At 45.9% G+C, this 21,022-nt stretch overlaps 1 protein-coding gene across 1 annotated transcript; it reads right to left on the bottom strand.

Moving 5' to 3' along the window:
• Window positions 1-393: 393 nt before the first annotated feature.
• On the bottom strand, window positions 394-17,251 carry LYSMD2 (LysM domain containing 2; the record flags this gene model as incomplete). Its single annotated transcript, XM_081108989.1, has 3 exons — window positions 394-1,183; window positions 3,735-4,066; window positions 16,982-17,251. 3 exons carry the CDS (start codon window positions 17,249-17,251, stop codon window positions 1,141-1,143), a joined length of 645 nt encoding a protein of 214 aa, XP_080965115.1. The 3' UTR covers window positions 394-1,140.
• Between the last annotated feature and the right edge of the window lie 3,771 nt (window positions 17,252-21,022).

Raw genomic sequence — 21,022 nt, 5'->3', positions numbered from 1 at the left:
TTTCCTGCTGTAATCTATACGTATAATTAAAGTAAAACAATTGAAATTATAAAAACTGAACCCTTCATTCAGTGACTACAAAACACTCTATAAAGTGACTTATCAATGAAATTTAAACTAAAAGTCATCAATGTGTCAGGCCATGGTATTGCTTTTTTCTTCTATTGATCATATTCCATGTTCTCACTATATGTGAAACACATTAAGTCAAATATTATGAGAGTGCATAGGTTACTAGTAACTGCAATTGATTTGCTTTTAGATTACTGAAACTTTTCAAAATTGCAGTTAAAATAATAAAAAACCATAAAAGTAGAGGAAAAGCTGTCACTACTTCAAAAATATAACTTAAAATAAAACTTTCTCATTTGTTAAAAAAATTGGAGACTCAAATGTAAAAACATAGTTTATTTTTTCAGACTTTGGTAGCTTACTTGTACAAAATAGCAGACAAAATTTGGTTCTCTATATTAATACAGAATATGTAATACATATTGAAATATATATATATATATATATATATATATATATATAGCACTTAATTATAAACACATAGCAATGTCCGCATCACTCAAACAGCAACCATGTTTTTCACATAATTAGGAATTCTCAAGAGATAAACCAATGTTTTTAGCTTGACTATGTAAGTCAGGGGTCCTCAAACTTTTTAAACAGGGGGCCAGTTCACTGTCCCTCAGACCGTTGGAGGGCCGGACTATAGTTTAAAAAAAAAACTATGAACAAATTCCTACGCACACTGCACATATCTTATTTTGAAGTAAAAAAAACAAAACAGGAACAAATACAATATTTGTATTTGCATGTGGCCCGCGGGCCGTAGTTTGAGGACCCCTGATGTAAGTAGTTTTTGATGCTTTATGTCAACTAGTATTTACAAAAGCAAGTTTAAAAACTACCAGCACCTACAAAAGTGATGAGCTTTTGTTATCATGCCATAATGCAGACTTAAAATTATAGAAAGCCAGAGGGAACCAATCACTTCAGTGCAGCTGCAACGGAACTACTTAATTGTGATTTAAAGATGTACACTCTGAGAACCCAAAAGAGGTGCTTTTGAATCTTCAGTTGTTGGTTTCCTTATGATTCAATTATCTCTTAATCCAGGTGCAATAGCATCATCTAGCTATGATAGAGTGAAGTTGCATAGGGATTATCTTCATCTCTGGAAAGGAAAAAAAAAGGAATATAGCATAAACTAGTGTTTAAAAACTGTATTCAGGAAACTAACACATATATTTATCATACAACTTAATATCCACTTGACAAAGAAGTGCAGGTGTTATCAAATTATAATATTGTTCATGCATTAAAAGTTGTATGCAATACAAATACTCATTGAGGTGTACCTTACTGATTCCATTTTATTGGTGTCTGGGTTATTGTAAAAAATAATAGTACTTGCTATATACTTACATTTATTTATATTCTATTACATTTGCATAAAGTAATAAAATTTATATTAAATTATAAATTAATTATATTCTCATTTATATCTGTTTATATTTTTAATATTTCACTTCTTTCTCAAAAGGATTTGAAATGCCTATGACAAAGGGGATAAATATAATAAGATGAATAAAATAGAAATAAAAAATCAGGACTAAAGAAAAGATGGCTACAAATATCTTAACCATAAGAAATATTATAGTGGTTGAACTGAGCATCAATTTCAGTTGCAACCTTTCTGATAAGGGTAAAGAGGAACGGCTGCCCTTCTTGGAATCAGGAAGGAAGAAGGAAACTAATCCTACAGGAGAGAGAAAGGTTTGCCGTAGTACCAAATTAAAGAACAAAGAAGAAAACTCACACGAGCAATGTAAGAAACATCTGAAAGCAAACAATGGACAATGTCTTTGGCAAATTTTACAAGGATCAGTATTTTACAAAGTATTCTCTAGGGTACTGCTTCCTTTGGAGGTGTCAACTACATGTGTCTACTTGGCTGCTGCTCAGAATTTCTAGCTGGACAAGTTATGCTATTAACCAAAGAAGCAAACCTACACTAATAAAAGAGAAAGATGCAAATTAGCCATCACTCTGTCACTCCATCACTCCACTACACTCACAAGCTACGCCCACCAGCCAATCAGGAGTGAGTATGCAAATTAACCCAACGAAGATGGTGGTGGCCACAGAACTGGAGCAAGCAGGAGGCTTGGGCTGCCCCTGGCGATGGAGAAAGCCAAGCTTCCCGCCTGCCCTGGCTGGCCCTGGACTCCGCTCAAGGCTACAAAGTTTCAATTATAGAAGATAAATAAATCCCAGATACCTGCTTCCAGCCCGCCATGGCCTCCACTCAAGGAGGCACTGGAAAAAAAAAAAAAAAAAAAAAAAGGAGAGGCTGGGAGCTTGGGTCGCCAGGGGGCATGGCCAGACTAGACTGAAAATGACCATCAGCCCCTCACCCAGGCTGGCCAGGCACCCCAGCAGGACCCCCCCACCCTGAAGGGGGTGTGACCAGCTGCAAACAGCTATCAGCCCCTCACCCAGGCTGGCCAGGCACCCCAATGGGACCACCACCCTGATCCGGAATACCCTTCAGGGCAAACCAGCCGGCCCCCACCCGTGCACCAGGCCTCTATCCTATATAATACAAGGGTAATATGCAAACGGACCCTAACAGCAGAACGACTGGGAATGACTAGTCACTATGACACACACTGACCACCAGGGGGCAGATGCTCAATGCAGGTGCTGCCCCCTGGTGGTCAGTGCACTCCCACAGGGGGAGCTCTGGTCAGCCACAAGCCAGGCTTACAGCTGCCAGCACAGCAGTGGTGGTGGGAGCCTCTCCCGCCTCTTCAGCAGCGCTAAGGATGTCTGACTGCAGCTTAGGCCTGCTCCCCGCTGGCAAGTGGACATCCCCCGAGGGCTGCCAGGCTGCCAGAGGGATGTCTGACTGCCAGCTTAGGCCCAATCCCCCGGGGAGCAGGCCTAAGCCAGCAGGTGGTCATCCCCCAAGGGGTCCCAGACTGCAAGAGGGCACAGGCTGGTCTGAGGGATACCCCCAAGTGCACAAATTTTTGTGCACCAGGCCTCTAGTCTATATAATAAAAGCCTAAGCAACCGTTATGGCAGAATGACCAGAACGACTGGTCGGTCGCTATGATACGCACTGACCACCAGGGGACAGACACTCAATGCAGGAGCTGCCCCCTGGTGGTCAGTGTGCTTCCACAGGGGGAGCGCCCCTCAGCCAAAAGCCAGGCTCACAACAAGCGAGCACAGCGGCGGTGGCGGGAGCCTCTCCTGCCTCCACGGCAGCACTAAGGAGCAGCAAGCTGAGCAGTAAGGAGCAGTGAGCAGGTGGACGGTAAGGAGCGAGGAGTCCTGGGCTGGGAGAGGGATGTCCAACTGATGGCTTAGGCCTGCTCCCTTAGGGGGGTCATAAGCCAGCAATTGGACATCCCCCGAGGGCTCCCGCCAGACTGCAAGAGGGCGCAGGCCAGGCTGAAGGCGCCCTCCCCCTCCCCACCCCGCCAATGCATGAATTTCGTGCACCGGGCCTCTAGTTTTTATAATAACTCACAGACAAAGCATTACAACAGATCAAGCCTTATACAGAATACAATGACTGTTTATCTTTCATATATTAAAAATGCCTTTCTGGAATTAAAACATAGATTTTTAAAGCAAAAAAATTAAAAATTTACCAAGTGTAAACATCTTAAGAGTAATTTATTCAGTCTGACATTTTACCAGCATATTTTTACCTGCTCTCTTCTTTTAGTTTCCTGGCTGCCTGTGTTGATAACTTAATCTGCAAGTCGAGTCTCTGCAGGAAATCTCTGGCTGACACTTCCTCGGGCGGCACTGGCTGAAGAGGAGATGCCAGAGGACTGGGAGAAGGTGGGTCTTCCACAACTGCTACCAGCCCTTCTTCATGAGAAAAAAGGCCATGGACAGTTTCACTTTCTGGAGAATCAATTGAGTTAAGTCCATTAAACAGCAAAGGCTTCTCTGAAATAACTGGGATGTTCAAAGTTTTCTTCAGAAATATGCAATCATTGGTAAACAGTTTATTTGCCCTTTTAATCTGTTCCATCTAAAATATAAAAAAGGAAACACAGAGTTACATATAAATAAACCCAGAAATATGGCTTATTACGCAACACAGAACTAACGATATCCATAAAATAAAAATAAAATTTAAAAAGTAAAATAGCCCTAGCTGGTTTGGCTCAGTGGATAGAGCATCAGCCTGTGGACTGAAGGGTCCTGGGTTCGATTCCATTCACGGGCACATGCGTGAGTTGTGGGCTCAATCCCCAGTAGGGGGTGTGCAGGAGGCAGCTGATCAATGATTCCCTCTCATCATTGATGTTTCTCTCTCTCCCTCTCCCTTCCTCTCTGAAATTAATAAAAATGTTTTTTAAAAAAGTAAAACAAAAGTATCCATGAGCAAAATGTGTACAATGCTTTATCTGGGTTTGAGACTCTTAATTCTGGCTTTGCCACCTCCCCAGATACCCACAGTTATTTCAAGAGATGTCAGGAAATTCTGTCTCTCAATTTTAAAGCTGAAAAGACTAATTTCCCCCCACTATATGAATTGCCCTACAAGGCAGCTTTTACCAAGCAGTTTTAAATCCCTGAAGTTAAAAAAAAATACAGAAATTTCAGCACTTATTTAATAAATTCCATTCTTATTTTAACATTTCTATTATCTGATTTTTTTATGATCTACTAGAGGCCTGGTGCACAACATTTGTGCACGGGTGGGTCCCTCAGCCCAACCTGCGCCCTCTTGCAGTCCAGGACCCCTCAGGGGATGTCTGACTGCCAGGTTAGGCCTGCTCCTTGAGGGGTCCATAGCCCTGCCATGGAGGCGGAAGAGGCTCCTGCCACCACTTTTTTACTCACCAGCCGTGGGCCCGGCTTCTGGCTGAGCAGCGCTCCCCCTGTGGGAGCACACTGACCACCAAGGGGCAGCTCCTACATTGAGCGTCTGCCCCCTGGTGGTCAGTGCGCATCATAGAGACTGGTGGTTCTGCCATTTGGTTGATTTACATATTAGGGTTTTATTACATAGGACTAGAGGCCCGGTGCACAAAAATTTGTGCACTGGAGGGGGCGTCCCTCAGCCCAGCCTGCCCCCTATCACATACTGGGAGCCCCCAGGGGATGTCCTACTCCCTGCTCCCTGCTCCCCTTGGGGAGCGGGCCTAAACCACAGTCTGACCTCCCTTTGTGGGAGGCAACTGGGCTGATCAGGGGAAGGCACCAACCCCATCACCCCACTGCTGCAGCCACTGCCTGCCAGCACAGCCAGCAAGGTTTTTTCATCAACACGGACTCCAGTCCCTTCACCATGAAAAAATGACAACTTTTTTTAGGCATTTTCAAGATGTGTCTTTCATAGGCTATGACATTTCTTTCTTTCTTTCTTTTTTTATCCTCACCTGAGGATATGTTTCCATTGATTTTTAGAGAATGTGGAAGAGAAAGGGAAAGATGGAGAGAAACATCAAAGTGAGAGGAACACTTTGATTGGTTGCCTCCTGCATGAGCCCTGACCTGAGCCCGTGCCAGGGAGGAGCCTGCAACCAAGGTCAGAATTGAACCCAGACACTGCGGTGGGCAGGCTGAGACATTATCCACTGAGCCAAACCGGCTAGGGCAGGATATGACATTTCTTAGCCCTCCAGCAGTGGACCTTCCTTTTTTTCTCCAGGAGTGTGGTAAAAAATCCTAGATCACCTTATTGGATTCTTATTACCCAAGTTACTAAGAATATTACCAGTGGCATACAGGGAGCTTAGCCAATGAGCAGTCAGAAAAGGTGTTTCCTCTGTAGTTCACACCAATTGCCGCTTGACCCCTGCCCTCCAAACGCCCGCTCTGCCCCTGCCCAGGCCTAACACCTCTGGCTGAGTCATTAGGCCTGGGCAGGGGCCCCCCAGCTCCTACAATCGTGGGTTCCACCCCTGCTCCACGTGATCACTGGCTCTGCCCCTGCTCCCCGCGATCGCTGGCTCCACCCCTGCCCAGGCCTAACGCCTCTGGCCAAGGTGTTAGGCCTGGGCAGGGGAACCCCAGCTCTCTGCGATCACCGGCATCCTCCCTGCTCCCCGCCATCACCGGCTCCCTCCCTGCTCCCCACGATTTCCGGCTCCACCCCGCTCCCCACCATCACCGGCTCCACCCCTGCTCCCTGTGTTCGCTGGCTCTGCCCCTGCCCAGGCCTAACGCCTGTGGCCTAGGCATTAGGCCTGGGCAGGGGACCCCTAGCTCCCCGCCATCACAGGCTCTGCTCCTGCTCCCCATCATCGCCAGCTCCGCCCCTGCTCCCCGCCATAGCCCACTCAGCCCCAGCCCAGGCCTAACTCTTCAAGGCATTAGGCCTGGGCAGGGGACCTCTCAGCTCTGATTGCAGGCTCCGATTGCCGCTGGCGCCTACATATGCAAATTAACTGCCATCTTTGTTTGGTTAATTTGCATATTCATCTGATTGGCTGGTGGGCATAGCGAAGGTATGGTCAATTTGCATGTTTGTCTATTATTAGGTAAGATTATGTGTTATTTTAGTGCTTCCTGTGTCTCTTGAATTGTATTTGGTCAACATAATGGATGCAGGAGGTGGCACAGAGATAAGTATGATGAGAATTTGGAAGAGGGTGTGGTCATTCAGAAAGGCCTCACAGAGAAGATGGGGTTCTGATATTGATTCTTTTGACATTAAATGGACCTTAAAGAATGGGCAGAAGTGGGACAGGTAAGGAGAAGAGGGAGAGAGTACTTTACATACAGTGTCTCATTTTTTTATGCCCTATAGAGTATTTGAATCTCCCCTTTACTAATAAAGGTTACAAAGTTCATAGAGGTTATGTCCCATGGAGTCATAATACAACTGGCAGATGAAGAAGTGAGAATTTAATACAGGTTTCTACAACCTCAAACTCTTTCATAGCCTGTGGGTGCCAAGGTAAGGCATTTGGGTTTTATTTTAAAAGTGATGGGAAGCCATTGTACGATGAAGGAAGGGAATGACAGAAATTATTTGATTACAGTTAAAGATCACTTTGTGGAAAATGGATTGGCATCAGTGGAATCAGGAAAGTCCAGTTATGGAGGAAACTGCAGTAGCACTGACAAGAGACTAAACAATCCCAAACAATGCAGTGATGTTTTAGGAATATTTCATACTTTTATCTGAGCCTAAATGGGCCTAATGTTCTGGGAATTTCACCTCACATAAAATGAAGCATCATGATCCAATCCATGGAAGACCTGGAAAACTCTACAGCTATCTCAATCTTACCTGTTTAGCATTTTCTAATACCCAAGGAATGCTGAGAATAGAAAGTGTGACCTTTTCCAGGTGACCCAGAGCTACCCTCTGTTTCTTGGGGGCAAATGAGTAAGGGAGAAGGATAGCAATCCAATGCTTTCATTTCAAAACTCTTTTCTAGTCAGGATTGAATAGTATGACTCAACCAAGTTTACTGTCTAGTCACTAAGATACAGATTACAGAATAATTAAGAGCTAATAGGGTGGCCACAAGGTCAACCACGATGAAATTAGGTAGATCAAGTACCATCAACACCTTAACAATTTATTTAGAATGACTCCTGTAAATGCCTTCTCTAAAGGTGAATTTACTATGGGGGGAATCACAGAACTTCCCCCACAAAAGGTAGCTCGAGGGCAGCTGCCGAGCATGGCCAAGAACTCTCCCCAAAGGCAACTCTGGCCAGCATCATCAGGCTGCCTGCCTAACCGTGAATGCAAATTTCAAAATGTTTTCCTTCCTCTTTAACGGCAATAATATAAATGGAACCACTTTAAAATAAAGCTGGCACCCTAACCAGTTTGGCTCAGTGGATAGAGCGTTGGCCTGTGGACCAAAGGGTCCCAGGTCGATTCCGGTCAAGGGCACAAACCTTGGTTGCAAGCTTCTCCCTGCCTGGGCCCTGGCCGGGGCTCATGCAGAAGGTAATCAATCGATGTGTTTCTCTCACATGGATGTTTCTCTCTGTCTTTCTCTCTTCTACTCTCCCTAAAAATCAATGGGAAAATATCCTTTGGTGAGGATTAACAAAAAAATTTTTAAATAAGTAAAAATAAATAAAATGGAGCTGGAGCTGCCATACCAGCTGAACTGCTATGCATGTCTTATGCTCAAACCTTGGAATGTTCAAAACAGGGCAAAATAACTTTTGGATTGAGCCTAAAGCAACATTGCTTCCCAAAACACTGTTTGCAAAGAAGAAAGCAGTTATTATGACTACTGGACTAAAAATTTAAAACATTGTTTAGAATTAATATCACTATGTTACCTGCACCAATGAAAATGTCTTGCTTCTGTTGATATCATTGTTCCCCTTCCCATTCTCACAAATGCCTTTGTCTCCTAATTGGAGTATTATTTTAGCTTCTGCTTGAATTAATGTTCCCCAAATAGTTATCCTTTTTTATCTCAATAAATGCATGTTGCCTCTCATTTTACAAGGCCTTTTATTTTTAGGTTAACACTCTCCATTCCTTAAAAAGGACACACCCTTGCCCAGCCCATATGACTCAATGATTGAGTGTCAACCTCTGAACAAGGAGGTCACGGTTCAATAACCGGTCAGGGTACATGCCCGGGTTGCGGCTTGATCCCCAGTGTGGGGTGTGCAGGAGGGGAGCCGATCAATAATTCACTCTCATCAATGATGTTTCTCTCTCTTTCTTCCTCTCCCTTCCTCTCTCTAAAATCAATAAAAACATATTTTTAAAAAAACACACCCTCTAAAGATATTTAAGTATCCTATCTAATAAAAGAGAAACATGGTAATTAGCGTACAACCACTACCCTTCCCATTGGCTAATCAGGGTGATATGCAAATTAACTGCCAGACAAGATGGCGGCCGGCAGACAGGCAGCTGGAAGCGAACATGAGGCTTGCTTGCTTCAGTGACGGAGGACTCCAACGTTCCCCCCCTGCCTTGCCGGCCTCTGAGCTTGCAGTTTGAAACATTGTAACAAATATAGAAGCTAAACAAATTCCAGAAACCCGCTTTCAGCCAGCCAGGATCTCAGAGCTGGAGTTGATACAGTGTTTCGATTATAGAACCCAAACAAACCAGATACCTGCTTTCAGCAGAGGAGGCCTAAGAGCTGGAGCCAGAGCTAAAGCTGGCCCAGAATAAGAAAGAAAAAGAAAAAAAGGAGCAGTTGGGAGCTTCAGTCACCCCCAGCCTGAAAACAGCCCTCAGCCCCTCACCCAGACTGGCCAGGAACCCCAGTGGGGACCCCCACCCTGAAGGGTGTGTGACCAGATGCAAACAGCCATCATCCCCTCACCCAGGCTGGCCAGGCACCCCAGTGGGGACCCCCACCCTGATCCAGGACACCCTTCAGGGCAAACCAGCCGGCCCCCACCCATGCACCAGGCCTCTATCCTATATAGTAAAAGGGTAATATGCCTCCCAGCACCGGGATCAGCAGAGCCTAGAGGCCTCCCGGCACCAGCACTGGGATCAGCGTGACAGGGGGCAGTGCCCAAACCCTCTGATCGCCCTGCGGCTCTGTGTGTGACAGCGGGCGGGCCCCCCCCCACCCCCCGCCACGGGCCCTGCTCTGTGTGTGACAGGGTAGAGCCATAACCTCCCCATCGGCCCTGCCCTGAGCGTAACAGTGGCGGTGCCCCAACCCCCTGATCGGCCCTGCTCTGTGTGTGACAGGGGGCGGTGCCCCAACTCCCCTATCGGCCCTACTCTGTGAGTGACAGGGGGGAGCTCTCCAACCCCCTGATTGACCCTGCTCTGTGCGTGACAGGGTACGGAGCCCCAACCCCCCTGATGGGCCCTGCTCTGTGCATGACAGGGGGCAGCACCCCAACCCCCTGATTGGCCCTACTCTGTGCGTGACAGGGGGTGGCGCTGCAACCTCCCCATCGACCCTGCCTTGAGTGTGACAGGGAGCGGTGCCCCAACCCCCCAATCGGCCCTACCCTGAGCATGACTGAGGGTGGCATCGCAACCTCCCAATCCACCCTGCTCAGTGCATGACGGGGGCGGCGCCCCAACTCCCCAATCAGCCCTGCTCTGAGCCCGACCAGGGGCTGCACCTAGGTATTGGGCCTGCCCTCTGCCACCCGGGAGCAGGCCTAAGCCAGCAGGTTGTTATCTCCTGAGGGGTCCCAGACTGCGAGAGGGCACAGGCTGGGCTGAGGGACCCCCCCCACCCCCGAGTGCACAAATTTTTGTGCACCGGGCCTCTAGTCCTATATAATAAAAGGCTAATATGCAAATTGTCCCCTCAGAGGTTCCACCTACCAGGTGTTTGGCCACTGGCTATGACATGCGCTGACCACCAGGGGGTGGCGTAGACCGAAGGAAGGCCCTGGCCAGCAGATAGCAGCTGGGGAAGGAAGCCCCAATCAGCCCTGATCACTGGCCAGGACTAGGGACCCTACCCGTGAGCGAATTTCATGCACCAGCCCTCTAGTACATAATAACTAACATTGACAACACTGTGTGGCTTGCAGAATATTTTCATATATATATACAGTTCTCATTTCATTACCATTTTACAGAAAAGACTTACCTATTATAGGATTCTCTCTAGATCATTTTCTAGTAAGTGCTGTATTCACCCCACCCCAATGTCCCCTGTTAAGTTCTAGGTTTTGGTGGCAACCAGACTCTTCCACTGCCATGTGCTAATGGGGGAAAAGATTTATTTCTTTTCCACACATATCTCAGAACATATGACATTCCATTTGGATGAAACTAGAGGCCCAGTGCACAAAATTCATGCACAGGTAGGGTTCCTAGCAGCTGCCGGTCAGTGGTGCCTCCCTTCCCCTGGCCACCTGCCAGCCCCATCCCCTGGTCAAACTCCTGGTCGAACTCCCGGTCGAACTCCCAGTAGAGGGGACAATCTGCATATTAGGCTTTTATTATATAGGATTTCCAGGAAAGGCAAATCTATAGGTTAGAAAGTAGATTTGTGGTTGCCTAAGGCTGGAGAAGGGAACAGGGAGTAAGGGCAATGGGCACAGGGATCTCTCCAGGGCGATGGAACTGTTCTAAAATTGGATTCTGGTGGTGGTTGCACAACTCTGTAAATTTACTAAAAGTCCTTGAATTGTACACTTAGGATAGGTGACTTTTGTGCTATGTATATTATTCCTCAATAAAGCTGTTTAAAAAAAAAAAAAAGAAGAATACATGAGACTCTATTAAAACCCCAAAGTATTAAAGGCTACTTTACCATACCTCTCACTACAAGTGGCACTATTTATTTATGGTTCTCTTCCCTTTGACCAGCAAGCATCAACGATTTCCAACAGCAGCAGGGGCTAACCTGGAAAGATTTACACACATTTACATTTCTAACTCCTAACACTTGTTCCCCCTAAAATGACAGTCAGTTCACCTTTTCTCAGCAAGGCGACCTCTTGCTAGGGGAAGTGTTAAGTGAGGGGCTTAGCAGCTCATTGGAAGGGAAAGAGAAACGCTGGTAATGAAACGAGACAGGACCATAGGACGTAACTGAGGGCAATGTGGCCTCTGGAGAAGGGACAGCACAGGCGTGTTGCCAAGGGAAAGCAAAGAGATGAAGAAAGGGTTTATGCAAATAACACCCCCCTCCCTGCCTCCTACCCACTTTCAGTTTCTATTCTGTCCTCTGAACGTTTTTTTTGCAGATTTCAAATGAAGAGTTCACAGTGGCTGCCTGAAGCTGGTAACTTTCCTCCAGAGGCTTGCGTCCCACTAAGAAGAGTAGGGTCACCGCAAGAGCCATAGCTAAATCTAGTTACTAGGTTAGGCAGGGGCCTTATTGTCTCAATGGAGGTAAGAGTAGCCAGGGAAATTCCAGCCCAAGCAAGTTCATGGCTGAGATCTGACCTTTAATAATTTCTCAACTCAGCTCTAAGAGTTTCAGTTTCCCAGACCCGCTTTCTTACTACCTCTTGCTCTGGTAAAGATACTCTCACCTAAATCTACTAGTATATTTAACTCAATATAAAGACCCAATGCTGGGGACAGGGGAGGAAAGAAGCACCAAGTACCAGCTGCAGCAATTCAAGTCAAGCAGGCTGCACCTCTCATTCAGGCTGGGCCCCAGCTTTAAGGATCTGCTCAACTCCAGGGCTAGTGACTTCATACCAGTCAGGCTTTCCTGTGAATTAAACCCACCCATATGTGGAGGGCCCACCGTGTTCCAGACTCAGGCTAGACACAGAATATACAGAAATAAGTCACATAAGCAACCTGGCATCTCACATAGCTAGAGGCTGATGGAAAGCAATAGCTGATAAACTCACTATGCATAAAAAGAGGACAGCATGCCCAGCCAGTGTGGCTCAGTGGTTGAGCGTCAACCTAGGAACCAAGAGGTCATGGTTCGATTCCTGGTCAGGGCACATGTCAGGGTTTCAGGCACAATCCCTAGTAGGGGGCCTATAGGAGGCAGCCAATTGATGATGTTTCTCTCTCATTGTTTCTCTCTCTATATTGCTCTCCCTTCCTCTGTCTCTAAAAATCAATTAAAACATATATTTTTTTAAAGAGGGCAGCATATATTATCTTGTAGCCCCAGCATACTAGCACAGAGCCTCAAACAAACCAGACTCAATAAAAGTAGCTCAAAAAATAATGAATGTTAGTTATTAATATCTATGAATGACTAAAAGGGATGGTGGAAAGAGTCATTAAGATATTTCCTAAGTCGCCCCAGCTGGTTTGGCTCAGTGGATTAAACGTCGGCCTGTGGACTGGAGGGTCCCGGGTTCGATTCCAGTCAAGGGCACATGCTCAGGTTGAAGGCTCGATCCCCAGTAGGGGGCATGTAGGAGGCAGTCGATCAATGATTATCTCTCATAATTGATGTTTCTATCTCTATCTCCCTCTCCCTTCCTCTCTGAAATCAATCAATCAATCAATCAATCAATCAGATATTTCCTAAGTCACTGGCAGAAGAACTGAAGTCCATCAGGTGTCAGACCTGGCCAGGTTCTCAAACGTCCACATTCTTATTTCCTATAGAGAAGCTACCTGAATCCCATGGTCCATCTCTATGGAAGAGATACTCAAATGAAACAGTAAACTAGTAAGCAGAAAATGTATAGCATGTCAACAAATCACCTAGAACCCAATCATTTTCACCACTTCCTCTGTACTACTTTGGTTCAAGCTACTATGCTCTGACCTACATTATTGCAAAGCCTCCATCCTCTCTGGTCTCCCTGCCTTGGCACTCACCCCACCACCTCCATTACCCTCACCAACCCCCGCCACCCCCTGCCTGCCTAGTCTCAAAGCAGCAGCCAGAGTGACCCTTTTAATGCATAAGTGAGATCATGAGACTCTTCTGTTCAAACTCCGCCAATGCTTCCCAACTCATTCAGAGGGGAGGGAAAAAGCAAAGTTCTTACAATGGCCCTAAGTGATCTGGTCCAAACTTGTCGATTATGTTCCCACTTCGGGGCCTTTGCACCACTCACTGTTTCTTTTGCCTAGAATGTTCTTCGCAGATATCTGCATGGCTCCCTCCATCACCTCCTTCTCAGTGAGGTCTTCATGACCATACTAATTTTACATTGCAGCCACCTATATCCTTTCCCTGCTTAATTGTTTTCATTTTGCTTATCAATACCTGACATATAACGTATTTTGTTTACTTACTGTCTCCACTGACTAAAATATAACCTCCATGAGGGGCATGGATATTTATTTATTCACTAATGTATCACCAGAAAGATAGAAGCTGGGGAAAAAGAAAAGAAAAATTAGATGAATGATAAATACTGTTTGTAAAAGCAGGGCAGGAAGGGGAAGAGGGCTGCAAGTTGACAGAGAGTAGTCAGGAAGGCCTCCTGGAGGAGATATTAAAGCAAAGACTTGAAGGCAGTGAAGGAGCGAGTAGCTACATGATTTGTAGGGCTCAGTGAAAAGTGCAAGTGTGGGGCGCTTGTTCACAAATTATTAAAAATTTCAAGATGGCAAGAGCAGAGCATTAAACCAAATGCAGGGCTCTTGTAAGCATAGGGCTCTTCTAAGCATGAGGCCCTGTATGACCGCACAGGCCACACAGCCATGAACGGGTCCCTGCATGCAGCTCTCAGGAAAAGAATGTTCCAGACAGATGGAACAGCAAGTGCAAAAGCCCCGAGAAGGGACAGTGCTTTGGGAACAAGCAAAGAAGCCGTGCATAAAAAAAAAAAAACATGAAGATTCCTGGGTCCCTTTTCTGGATAATCTGATCCAGTAAGTTCAAGGTCAGCTAGAATCTTTTATTTGTACCCTGTCCCAAGGCATTCTCCTATGCAGGAAGTTTGAGGAACACATCTATCTCCACATCATGGGATGTACTGGTACACTGCTACTGGCCACTGACTGTGTTCCACTTCAGATAGCCAGCTTCCAGGTTGCTCCCCCTAGTAACCCAGGACTAGCAACCAGGTCTCCATCTTCACTCCTTGTCAGAGTATGTGCTCTGAGAACCTCCTTCTACCTAAAATATCTTTTACCACCGAGGGACTGAGGTCCAGCTTGGACTCCCAGCCGGGTGGCAAGGGAGCTGTCATCAGCAGAAAGGCTTCCCTCAGAGTCCCTGCTCCGCTAAGTAAGATTGCAGAGCTGTGCTCTGCTCTTGGCAAACATGGGATGTTCAAGTCTAAGTTTACCTGGACTCACTCTTAATTTCCAGGTGCACTGCCTTGGGTCTCTAAATCTCCAACATTGCATTACCTACTCCTTTAAACAATAGCTTAAATATATTGATGATCCTAGTAGTCAATATTAGAAACTTATTCAAATTCTTTCTGCTCAGTCATGGAAAGAAGAAAACCTTTATACCTTTTTAGCTTCCACTGAAAAATCTTAATTTACAATGAGTAAATCCAGTTAATATCTGCAGATTTTAATTAAAGCAAGGATATCACTTTACGATTACAGGATTCATGCTTTTATTGGTTCTACATAACTAGTGGAAGAGCGCCTAAAAACATCATCAGCTGTATAGTTCAGGGCCCAAAGTAAATGATATATATGTAATAAACCAGTGGTTCTCAACCAAGAGTGAGTTTCTCCCCAGGGAACATTTGTCCATGTCTGAATGGGGGTGGGGCTTCTATCAGTATGTACAGGCAGAGGTCAAAGATGCTGCAAAACATCCTACAATGCATGGACAATCCTCCCGCCCCCCTACCCCAAACAAAGAATTATCCAGTCTATAATATCAATAGTGCTGCAGTTGAGAAATCCTGTAAAAGACGATTATGGCCATAGACTATATAGTTCCCAATTCATCATACTTCAGCTTACCATCTTCAAATTGGCTTTCTAAAACTAATGAAAAATCTGATTTACACTAAAAGAAAGCAGTGATAAGGTTATGAGTAACAGGATCTATATTAGTGCAAAACAGGGGTTATTTTCAGAAGGTATTTGGTCCAAGGTGGAGACCTGCAGTGAGCAGATGTTTCGAACCTCTAAGCAAGTCAAGGGAAATCATGGAGGGCAGTGGTTACAGAGAGACTGATGTGGGCAGTGGCCAGGGAAATACCATTTCTCTGGATACCATGGGTTCCTAGGTGCAGTCACCCTGGCCTAGTAGGTATGACCCACAGAGACCAGACAAAAAGACTTTCCTTCTTCAGCAAGCAAGATGCTAAGAGAGCTCTTGATAAGTCTAGGATAAACATATGGATGGAAATTGGACATAATATCTAGAGAAAAGCAAATGCTTTATCACTGTGTGGGTTCAAGCTGGTCTCCTTGAATAAGCATACTTGGAAAACATCCTTACCCCTCATCCATCTTCTCATCTGTATAAAGGAGATTAATTACACCTATCTCAAGGCTTATTTGGAAAATCAAACAAGATGGAACAGGACAAATGCAATGCCTGGCACACAGCAGACATTCAGCAAAAGAGAGCTACTGTTATTTGCCAACTCTGCTTTCCTCTGGCTTTGACCCAAACCAGTTCTCACTAATGCACATAAGAACTGTAGTTCTAAGCTCACCTTTAGAAACTCCTTCTGAGGGAAGAACGGGACTATCTATGGCATGATGTCAGTGTACGCCTGCACAGCAAGATCCCTGCTCTCAAAATGTTTAAATGATAGAAGGACCTGCTAAGGAAAACATATACCAACCTGCATGTACAAAATGCACATTACTCAGTCTCTATCACTGGTGAAGGGCCAGAAAGAGTTTCACTTTAAGAGACAGATATAGATAAGATCACCTTTCTTCCCCTCGCTGTCTAAGGTGCTTCAGGAAAGAACACTGAAAACTGATACAGAACTCAAATGCACAAAGGCCATCACATAGCTCAGAGTTAATTATAAGTAATTTTAATGAAACAATATGTTCCCTCAGGTTTCCATGTTCTTCCCAGAGGTGTAACGCAATATACCCAAGGCACACACACTTATAAATTTCTAATAAACACAGCTCTCCGGCTCACCTAGACCACCGTTCTTGGCTGCTGCCTAGCGACAGGTGTCACGTTCGCAGTTGCCAGTGAGCGCAGGGGTGTCATTTCACTTCTAAATAAAGAAGCATAATCGATCGAACCAGAACATCCTGCGGGAACAACTACTATTCCTGGCTCATCACAGTGCATGTTGACACAGAATTCCCTGCCCACGTCCACACGTCAATTTGGCTTTGAGTAACTATATTCGTGGTGATAGGAACAGAACTGGAAATCGGTTGAACGTAGCTCCGGGTGATGCCAAAACCCAGTCCTCTTTGGCCTGCCTCACGCGACAGATCTGGTCTGGGCAGGGCACGGGGAACTCGATGCACCGACCTGGCCCGCCCCTCTGGCTACCGGTCCAGCTTTGGCGACCATTTCTGTCTCCAGCAGAGCGCACGGAGGCAGAACCTCCAGGGCACAGATGGCTGCCTCCTCGACCCCCATTACTCGCACGCCCCGCCCTGAGCCGCCCCCCTCCCCCCCCCTTCCTCCGCCCCATCCCTGCCCTCGGCCCCGCGGCCAGCCCTGCTCACCGTGACTCCGTACTTGAGCGCGATGCCCTGCAGCGTGTCGTCCGCGCGGACGCGGTGCTCCACATGGCGCTCAATGACGCCGGCGCACAGCGGCGCCCGCACGCTGGCGGTGCTGCCATAGGAGCGGGTCTTGGTGCGCGCCAGGCTCAGCGACAGCTCGGCCTCCTCCGGCTCCGGGCCCGAGCGCAGGGGCGGCGGCGAGAGGGCCGCGGGCCGGGGCGCGCGGGGGCTGCCTTCCCGCAGGGCCAGCGCCGGCGAGGAATCCGCCATGGGTCCTGCGGAGGCCGCCAGGTCGGGACGCGGGCCAAGAGGGCGGTGCCTCCGCCTCCGCCGCCGCTGCCCCTGCTTCCTCCTCACTGAGGCTGCGGACAGCAGTGCCGCGGGGGCGGCGGGCTGGAGGCGGCGGCGGGAAGCTGCAGGGTTGGCATGGCGGGCACCCCCTCCCCCGCGTCCCGCCTTCCCCTTTCCGGGGCGCACCTGCCAGACGGAGGGCGAAACCAGCTCTCGCGGCGCCGGGCCGACTCCCGCGCCCCACCCTGCGCGCCGGGACCGGGAGGCCCTGCGGTGCGAAGAAACGGGGCTAAGAGCGGCCTGTCCTTAGGTATCCTCCGCGTCAGGTGGATCGCTGCGCCAGGCCGGCAGCCCGGTGAGAGCCCGCCGCGACCACGGCAAAACACCAAAGCTTTGCTCTGTCCCCTTCATTGCTTCCCCAGCAGGCACCAGCGTTCTCAAACCTTCAAGCTCTCTCCACACCAAGGGTACTTCCATCTCCCTGGGTGACCTCTAAGTCTAAGTCACAGAAAACGTTAAACCATGAAACACACATAACCTCCCAAGCCCATATCAACAGCCTGGAGGGTCCAGCTCTTCCATCATTACACCAGGGTAGCGCTTGTAAGGCCTGGGGGGTGACCTCGAACTAACCTCCAGTTGTTTGGGCTTCACCCTTCAGTGCACACCAGTCCCGATTTTAGTCCTGGGCTGCCTTGAGATCTGACTAGCTACGGTCTATTCTCCTGGCTCACTGCTTAGAATTTACTATCTGTACACATCCTTTTTTTCTTATCGGCTTGGTTTCCTCTTTAATACCCTGAAATCATAACTCCCCAAAGTATTCTCATTAAACCTACCAATGACCTCTTATCTGTATTCTGCATCTTGAACACCCTCTTCTCAACATTCTGGCACGCGGTAGTGTTCTACACAGAGCGGGTGCTCATTGACTAGAGAATCTAGGGCCCGGATTTCTGTTGTACTTTGGACAGCTCTCCAAGATGCGGTACCTGATAGACCGGAAGTTTGATTCACTGGCTGAAGTTTCCAGATGTTGCTGTGCTGGACAGAGACAAAGGACCTGGAGCTCAGGAGACAGAACAAATGATGGGAGAGGAGCAGGTGGTCCCCACATCACCCTTCCAATAAAAAATTCTTCAGTGGCTCCCTATGGACAGCATTAACATAATTCATACTGACATTTAAGCTATTCTTTCCATTTTTATTATCCATGCTGTGGTCATCGCCAATCTACAACTCGTCCTGTGTACTCCATATGCTCTTGCCAAACAGCCAGGTGAACTTGCCACTCTTTCTATCTTCATGCCTTGTATATATTCTATGCCCTCTGCCTGTAACACTATTCCAATATTCTCTGTCTACTTTTTTTTTTTAATCTAAGGCTTATCCCAAATAATACATCCTCCATGTTTCTGATTCTTCTCACCTATCCCCTTTCCCACCCAACTATCCAATTGTTATTATTTTTCCACTGAATCCCAAGATGGTTTGTACCTCTTGTTTAGCATTTAACTTGTGCTTTGGGTCATGTACTTGTCTTATTGCTTCTATACAGGCCCTGGGAGGTGTAACTAGATCTTACTCATTTTTTAAAAAATATATTTTATTGATTTTTTACAGAGAGGAAGGGAGAGGGATAGAGAGTCAGAAACATCGATGAGAGAGAAACATCAATCAGCTGCCTCCTGCACACTCCCCACTGGGGATATGCCGGCAACCCAGGTACATGCCCTTGACCGGAATCAAACCTGGGACCTCTCAGTCTGCAGGCCGATGCTCCATCCACTGAGCCAAACCGGTCAGGGCTCATTTTTTTTTTTTTTAACTCAGCAGTGCCTAGCTCAAAGCCTTGAATAAAGCATCCAAAGTAATTGAATTGAGGTGTAGTAAAAAGATCATGAAAACTAAATTAGATTAATTAGCAAGAATCTTCCATGCAACCCTTGAATGGTGCCCAATGTGCTCATCCCAGGACGTAAGAGAACCCCAGAGTTTTAATATATATATAGATGAGATCAGGTAATATTTCAAGAAAATAGAAGAAATTGCCCTCAAAGCATTTACAATGTAGTAGTGAGATAGCATATAAATTGTCTTCCACTAAGGAAAAGTTTACTGAAGAACTTGGAAGTTTTTATTTGAAGATTAATGCACTTGTTTATATGATATGTCATTACATATTCTTTGGAAAGGGTTCCATGATCAATTAATTGAGTCATGTCCAACAGTGGGGCAAAGGTGTGATGGCCACTGCAGTGAGGAGGTATTTTCAGACTGAAGAACAATGCAGACAACTCTATCTGTATATATAAAAGGCTAAGTGACCGACCGTACATCCATCTGACCGTCCGACTGACCAACTGGCCAGTACATATGACATGCACTGGCAATTTAAAAATAAATGTTGACTTGCGCATGTGTGATATTTGTCCCCATCTGACACTGGCCTCCCATTTAAATTAATTCGAAGACAGTTTCCCGTGATGCCAGCATTTGCAATGACTATTAAGAAATCACAAGGACAAACTCTAGACAGACTAGGAATATTCCTGCCTAAACCCGTTTTCGGACATGGTCAGTTATATGTTGCTTTATCTAGAGTTTGAAGAGTGTGTGATGTTAAAGTTCTAAATACTTCATCACAAGGGAAATTAGCCAAGCACTTTGAAAGTGCTTTTACTCTTAATGTGGTATACAGGGAGATATTTGAATAAGTTTAATCAATTTATCAGTCATTGTTGTTATCAATGTTGTAAATATATACATATATATATTTCTTTCTTTATTAATTAAGGTATTACATATGTGTCCTTATCTCCCCATTACCCCCATCAATGTTGTTTTTATATCATGTTTTTATTGTTTTTATATCATGTTTTTGTTGTTTTTATATCATGTCTTTGTTGTTTTTATATCATGTTATTTATTTATTAAACAATGTATATACTATTTTCGTATACATTTTACTAATTTTCTTTCATCTCTCACACTTCTATTATAGAGAAAGGGCGAATAGTGATATTAAAATATTTCTTCTAATTTCCTTTCAATGTGCACGAATCTGTGCACTATGCCACTAGCAAAATATAACAGAATTTATTTTTTTTTAAATATATTTTATTGATTTTTTACAGAGAGGAAGGGAGAGAGATAGAGAGTTAGAAACATCGATGAGAGAGAAACATCGATCAGCTGCCTCCTGCACATCCACTGGGGATATGCCCGCAAACCAGGTACATGCCCCCGACCAGAATCGAACCTGGGACCTTTCAGTCCGCAGGCCGATGCTCCATCCACTGAGCCAAACCGGTTTTGGCTAACAGAATTTATTATAGGCTAATTTATATACAGGAATGTAGGGTCGGAGCAGACAGATGACCCAACAGTTCTATGCAAATTATTCCCCACTACCAGATCCCTGTTACAGTACATTTTTTATAATATAATTCAATACTGATGATTGACAACACAAAGGGACAACGAATGCAGAATGCACCAGAAGCCATATCTCCTGGTGGTCTTATGATAGATGATGGTTTATAATTGGTTCTATCACCAGTTTGATATTTAACTCAGTTGTTATGCCATTCTGGCAGTTACTAACAAAAATATGTGTGGCTACATTGTATGGAACACAGACAATCATCAACCAGAAGGCTTTGGTACACTTACATAGGACAGTAAGGGTAGTTAAAGGTCACAGCATGATCCAGGACACAAAGACAGAGTTGGCTTTTGTTCACAACC

Source organism: Myotis nattereri (genome assembly GCF_964212035.1).
Source record: "Myotis nattereri genome assembly, chromosome: 1".
In the NCBI taxonomy this organism is placed as follows: Eukaryota; Metazoa; Chordata; class Mammalia; order Chiroptera; family Vespertilionidae; genus Myotis; species Myotis nattereri.
This window is presented reverse-complemented; position numbering and strand designations above follow the sequence as displayed.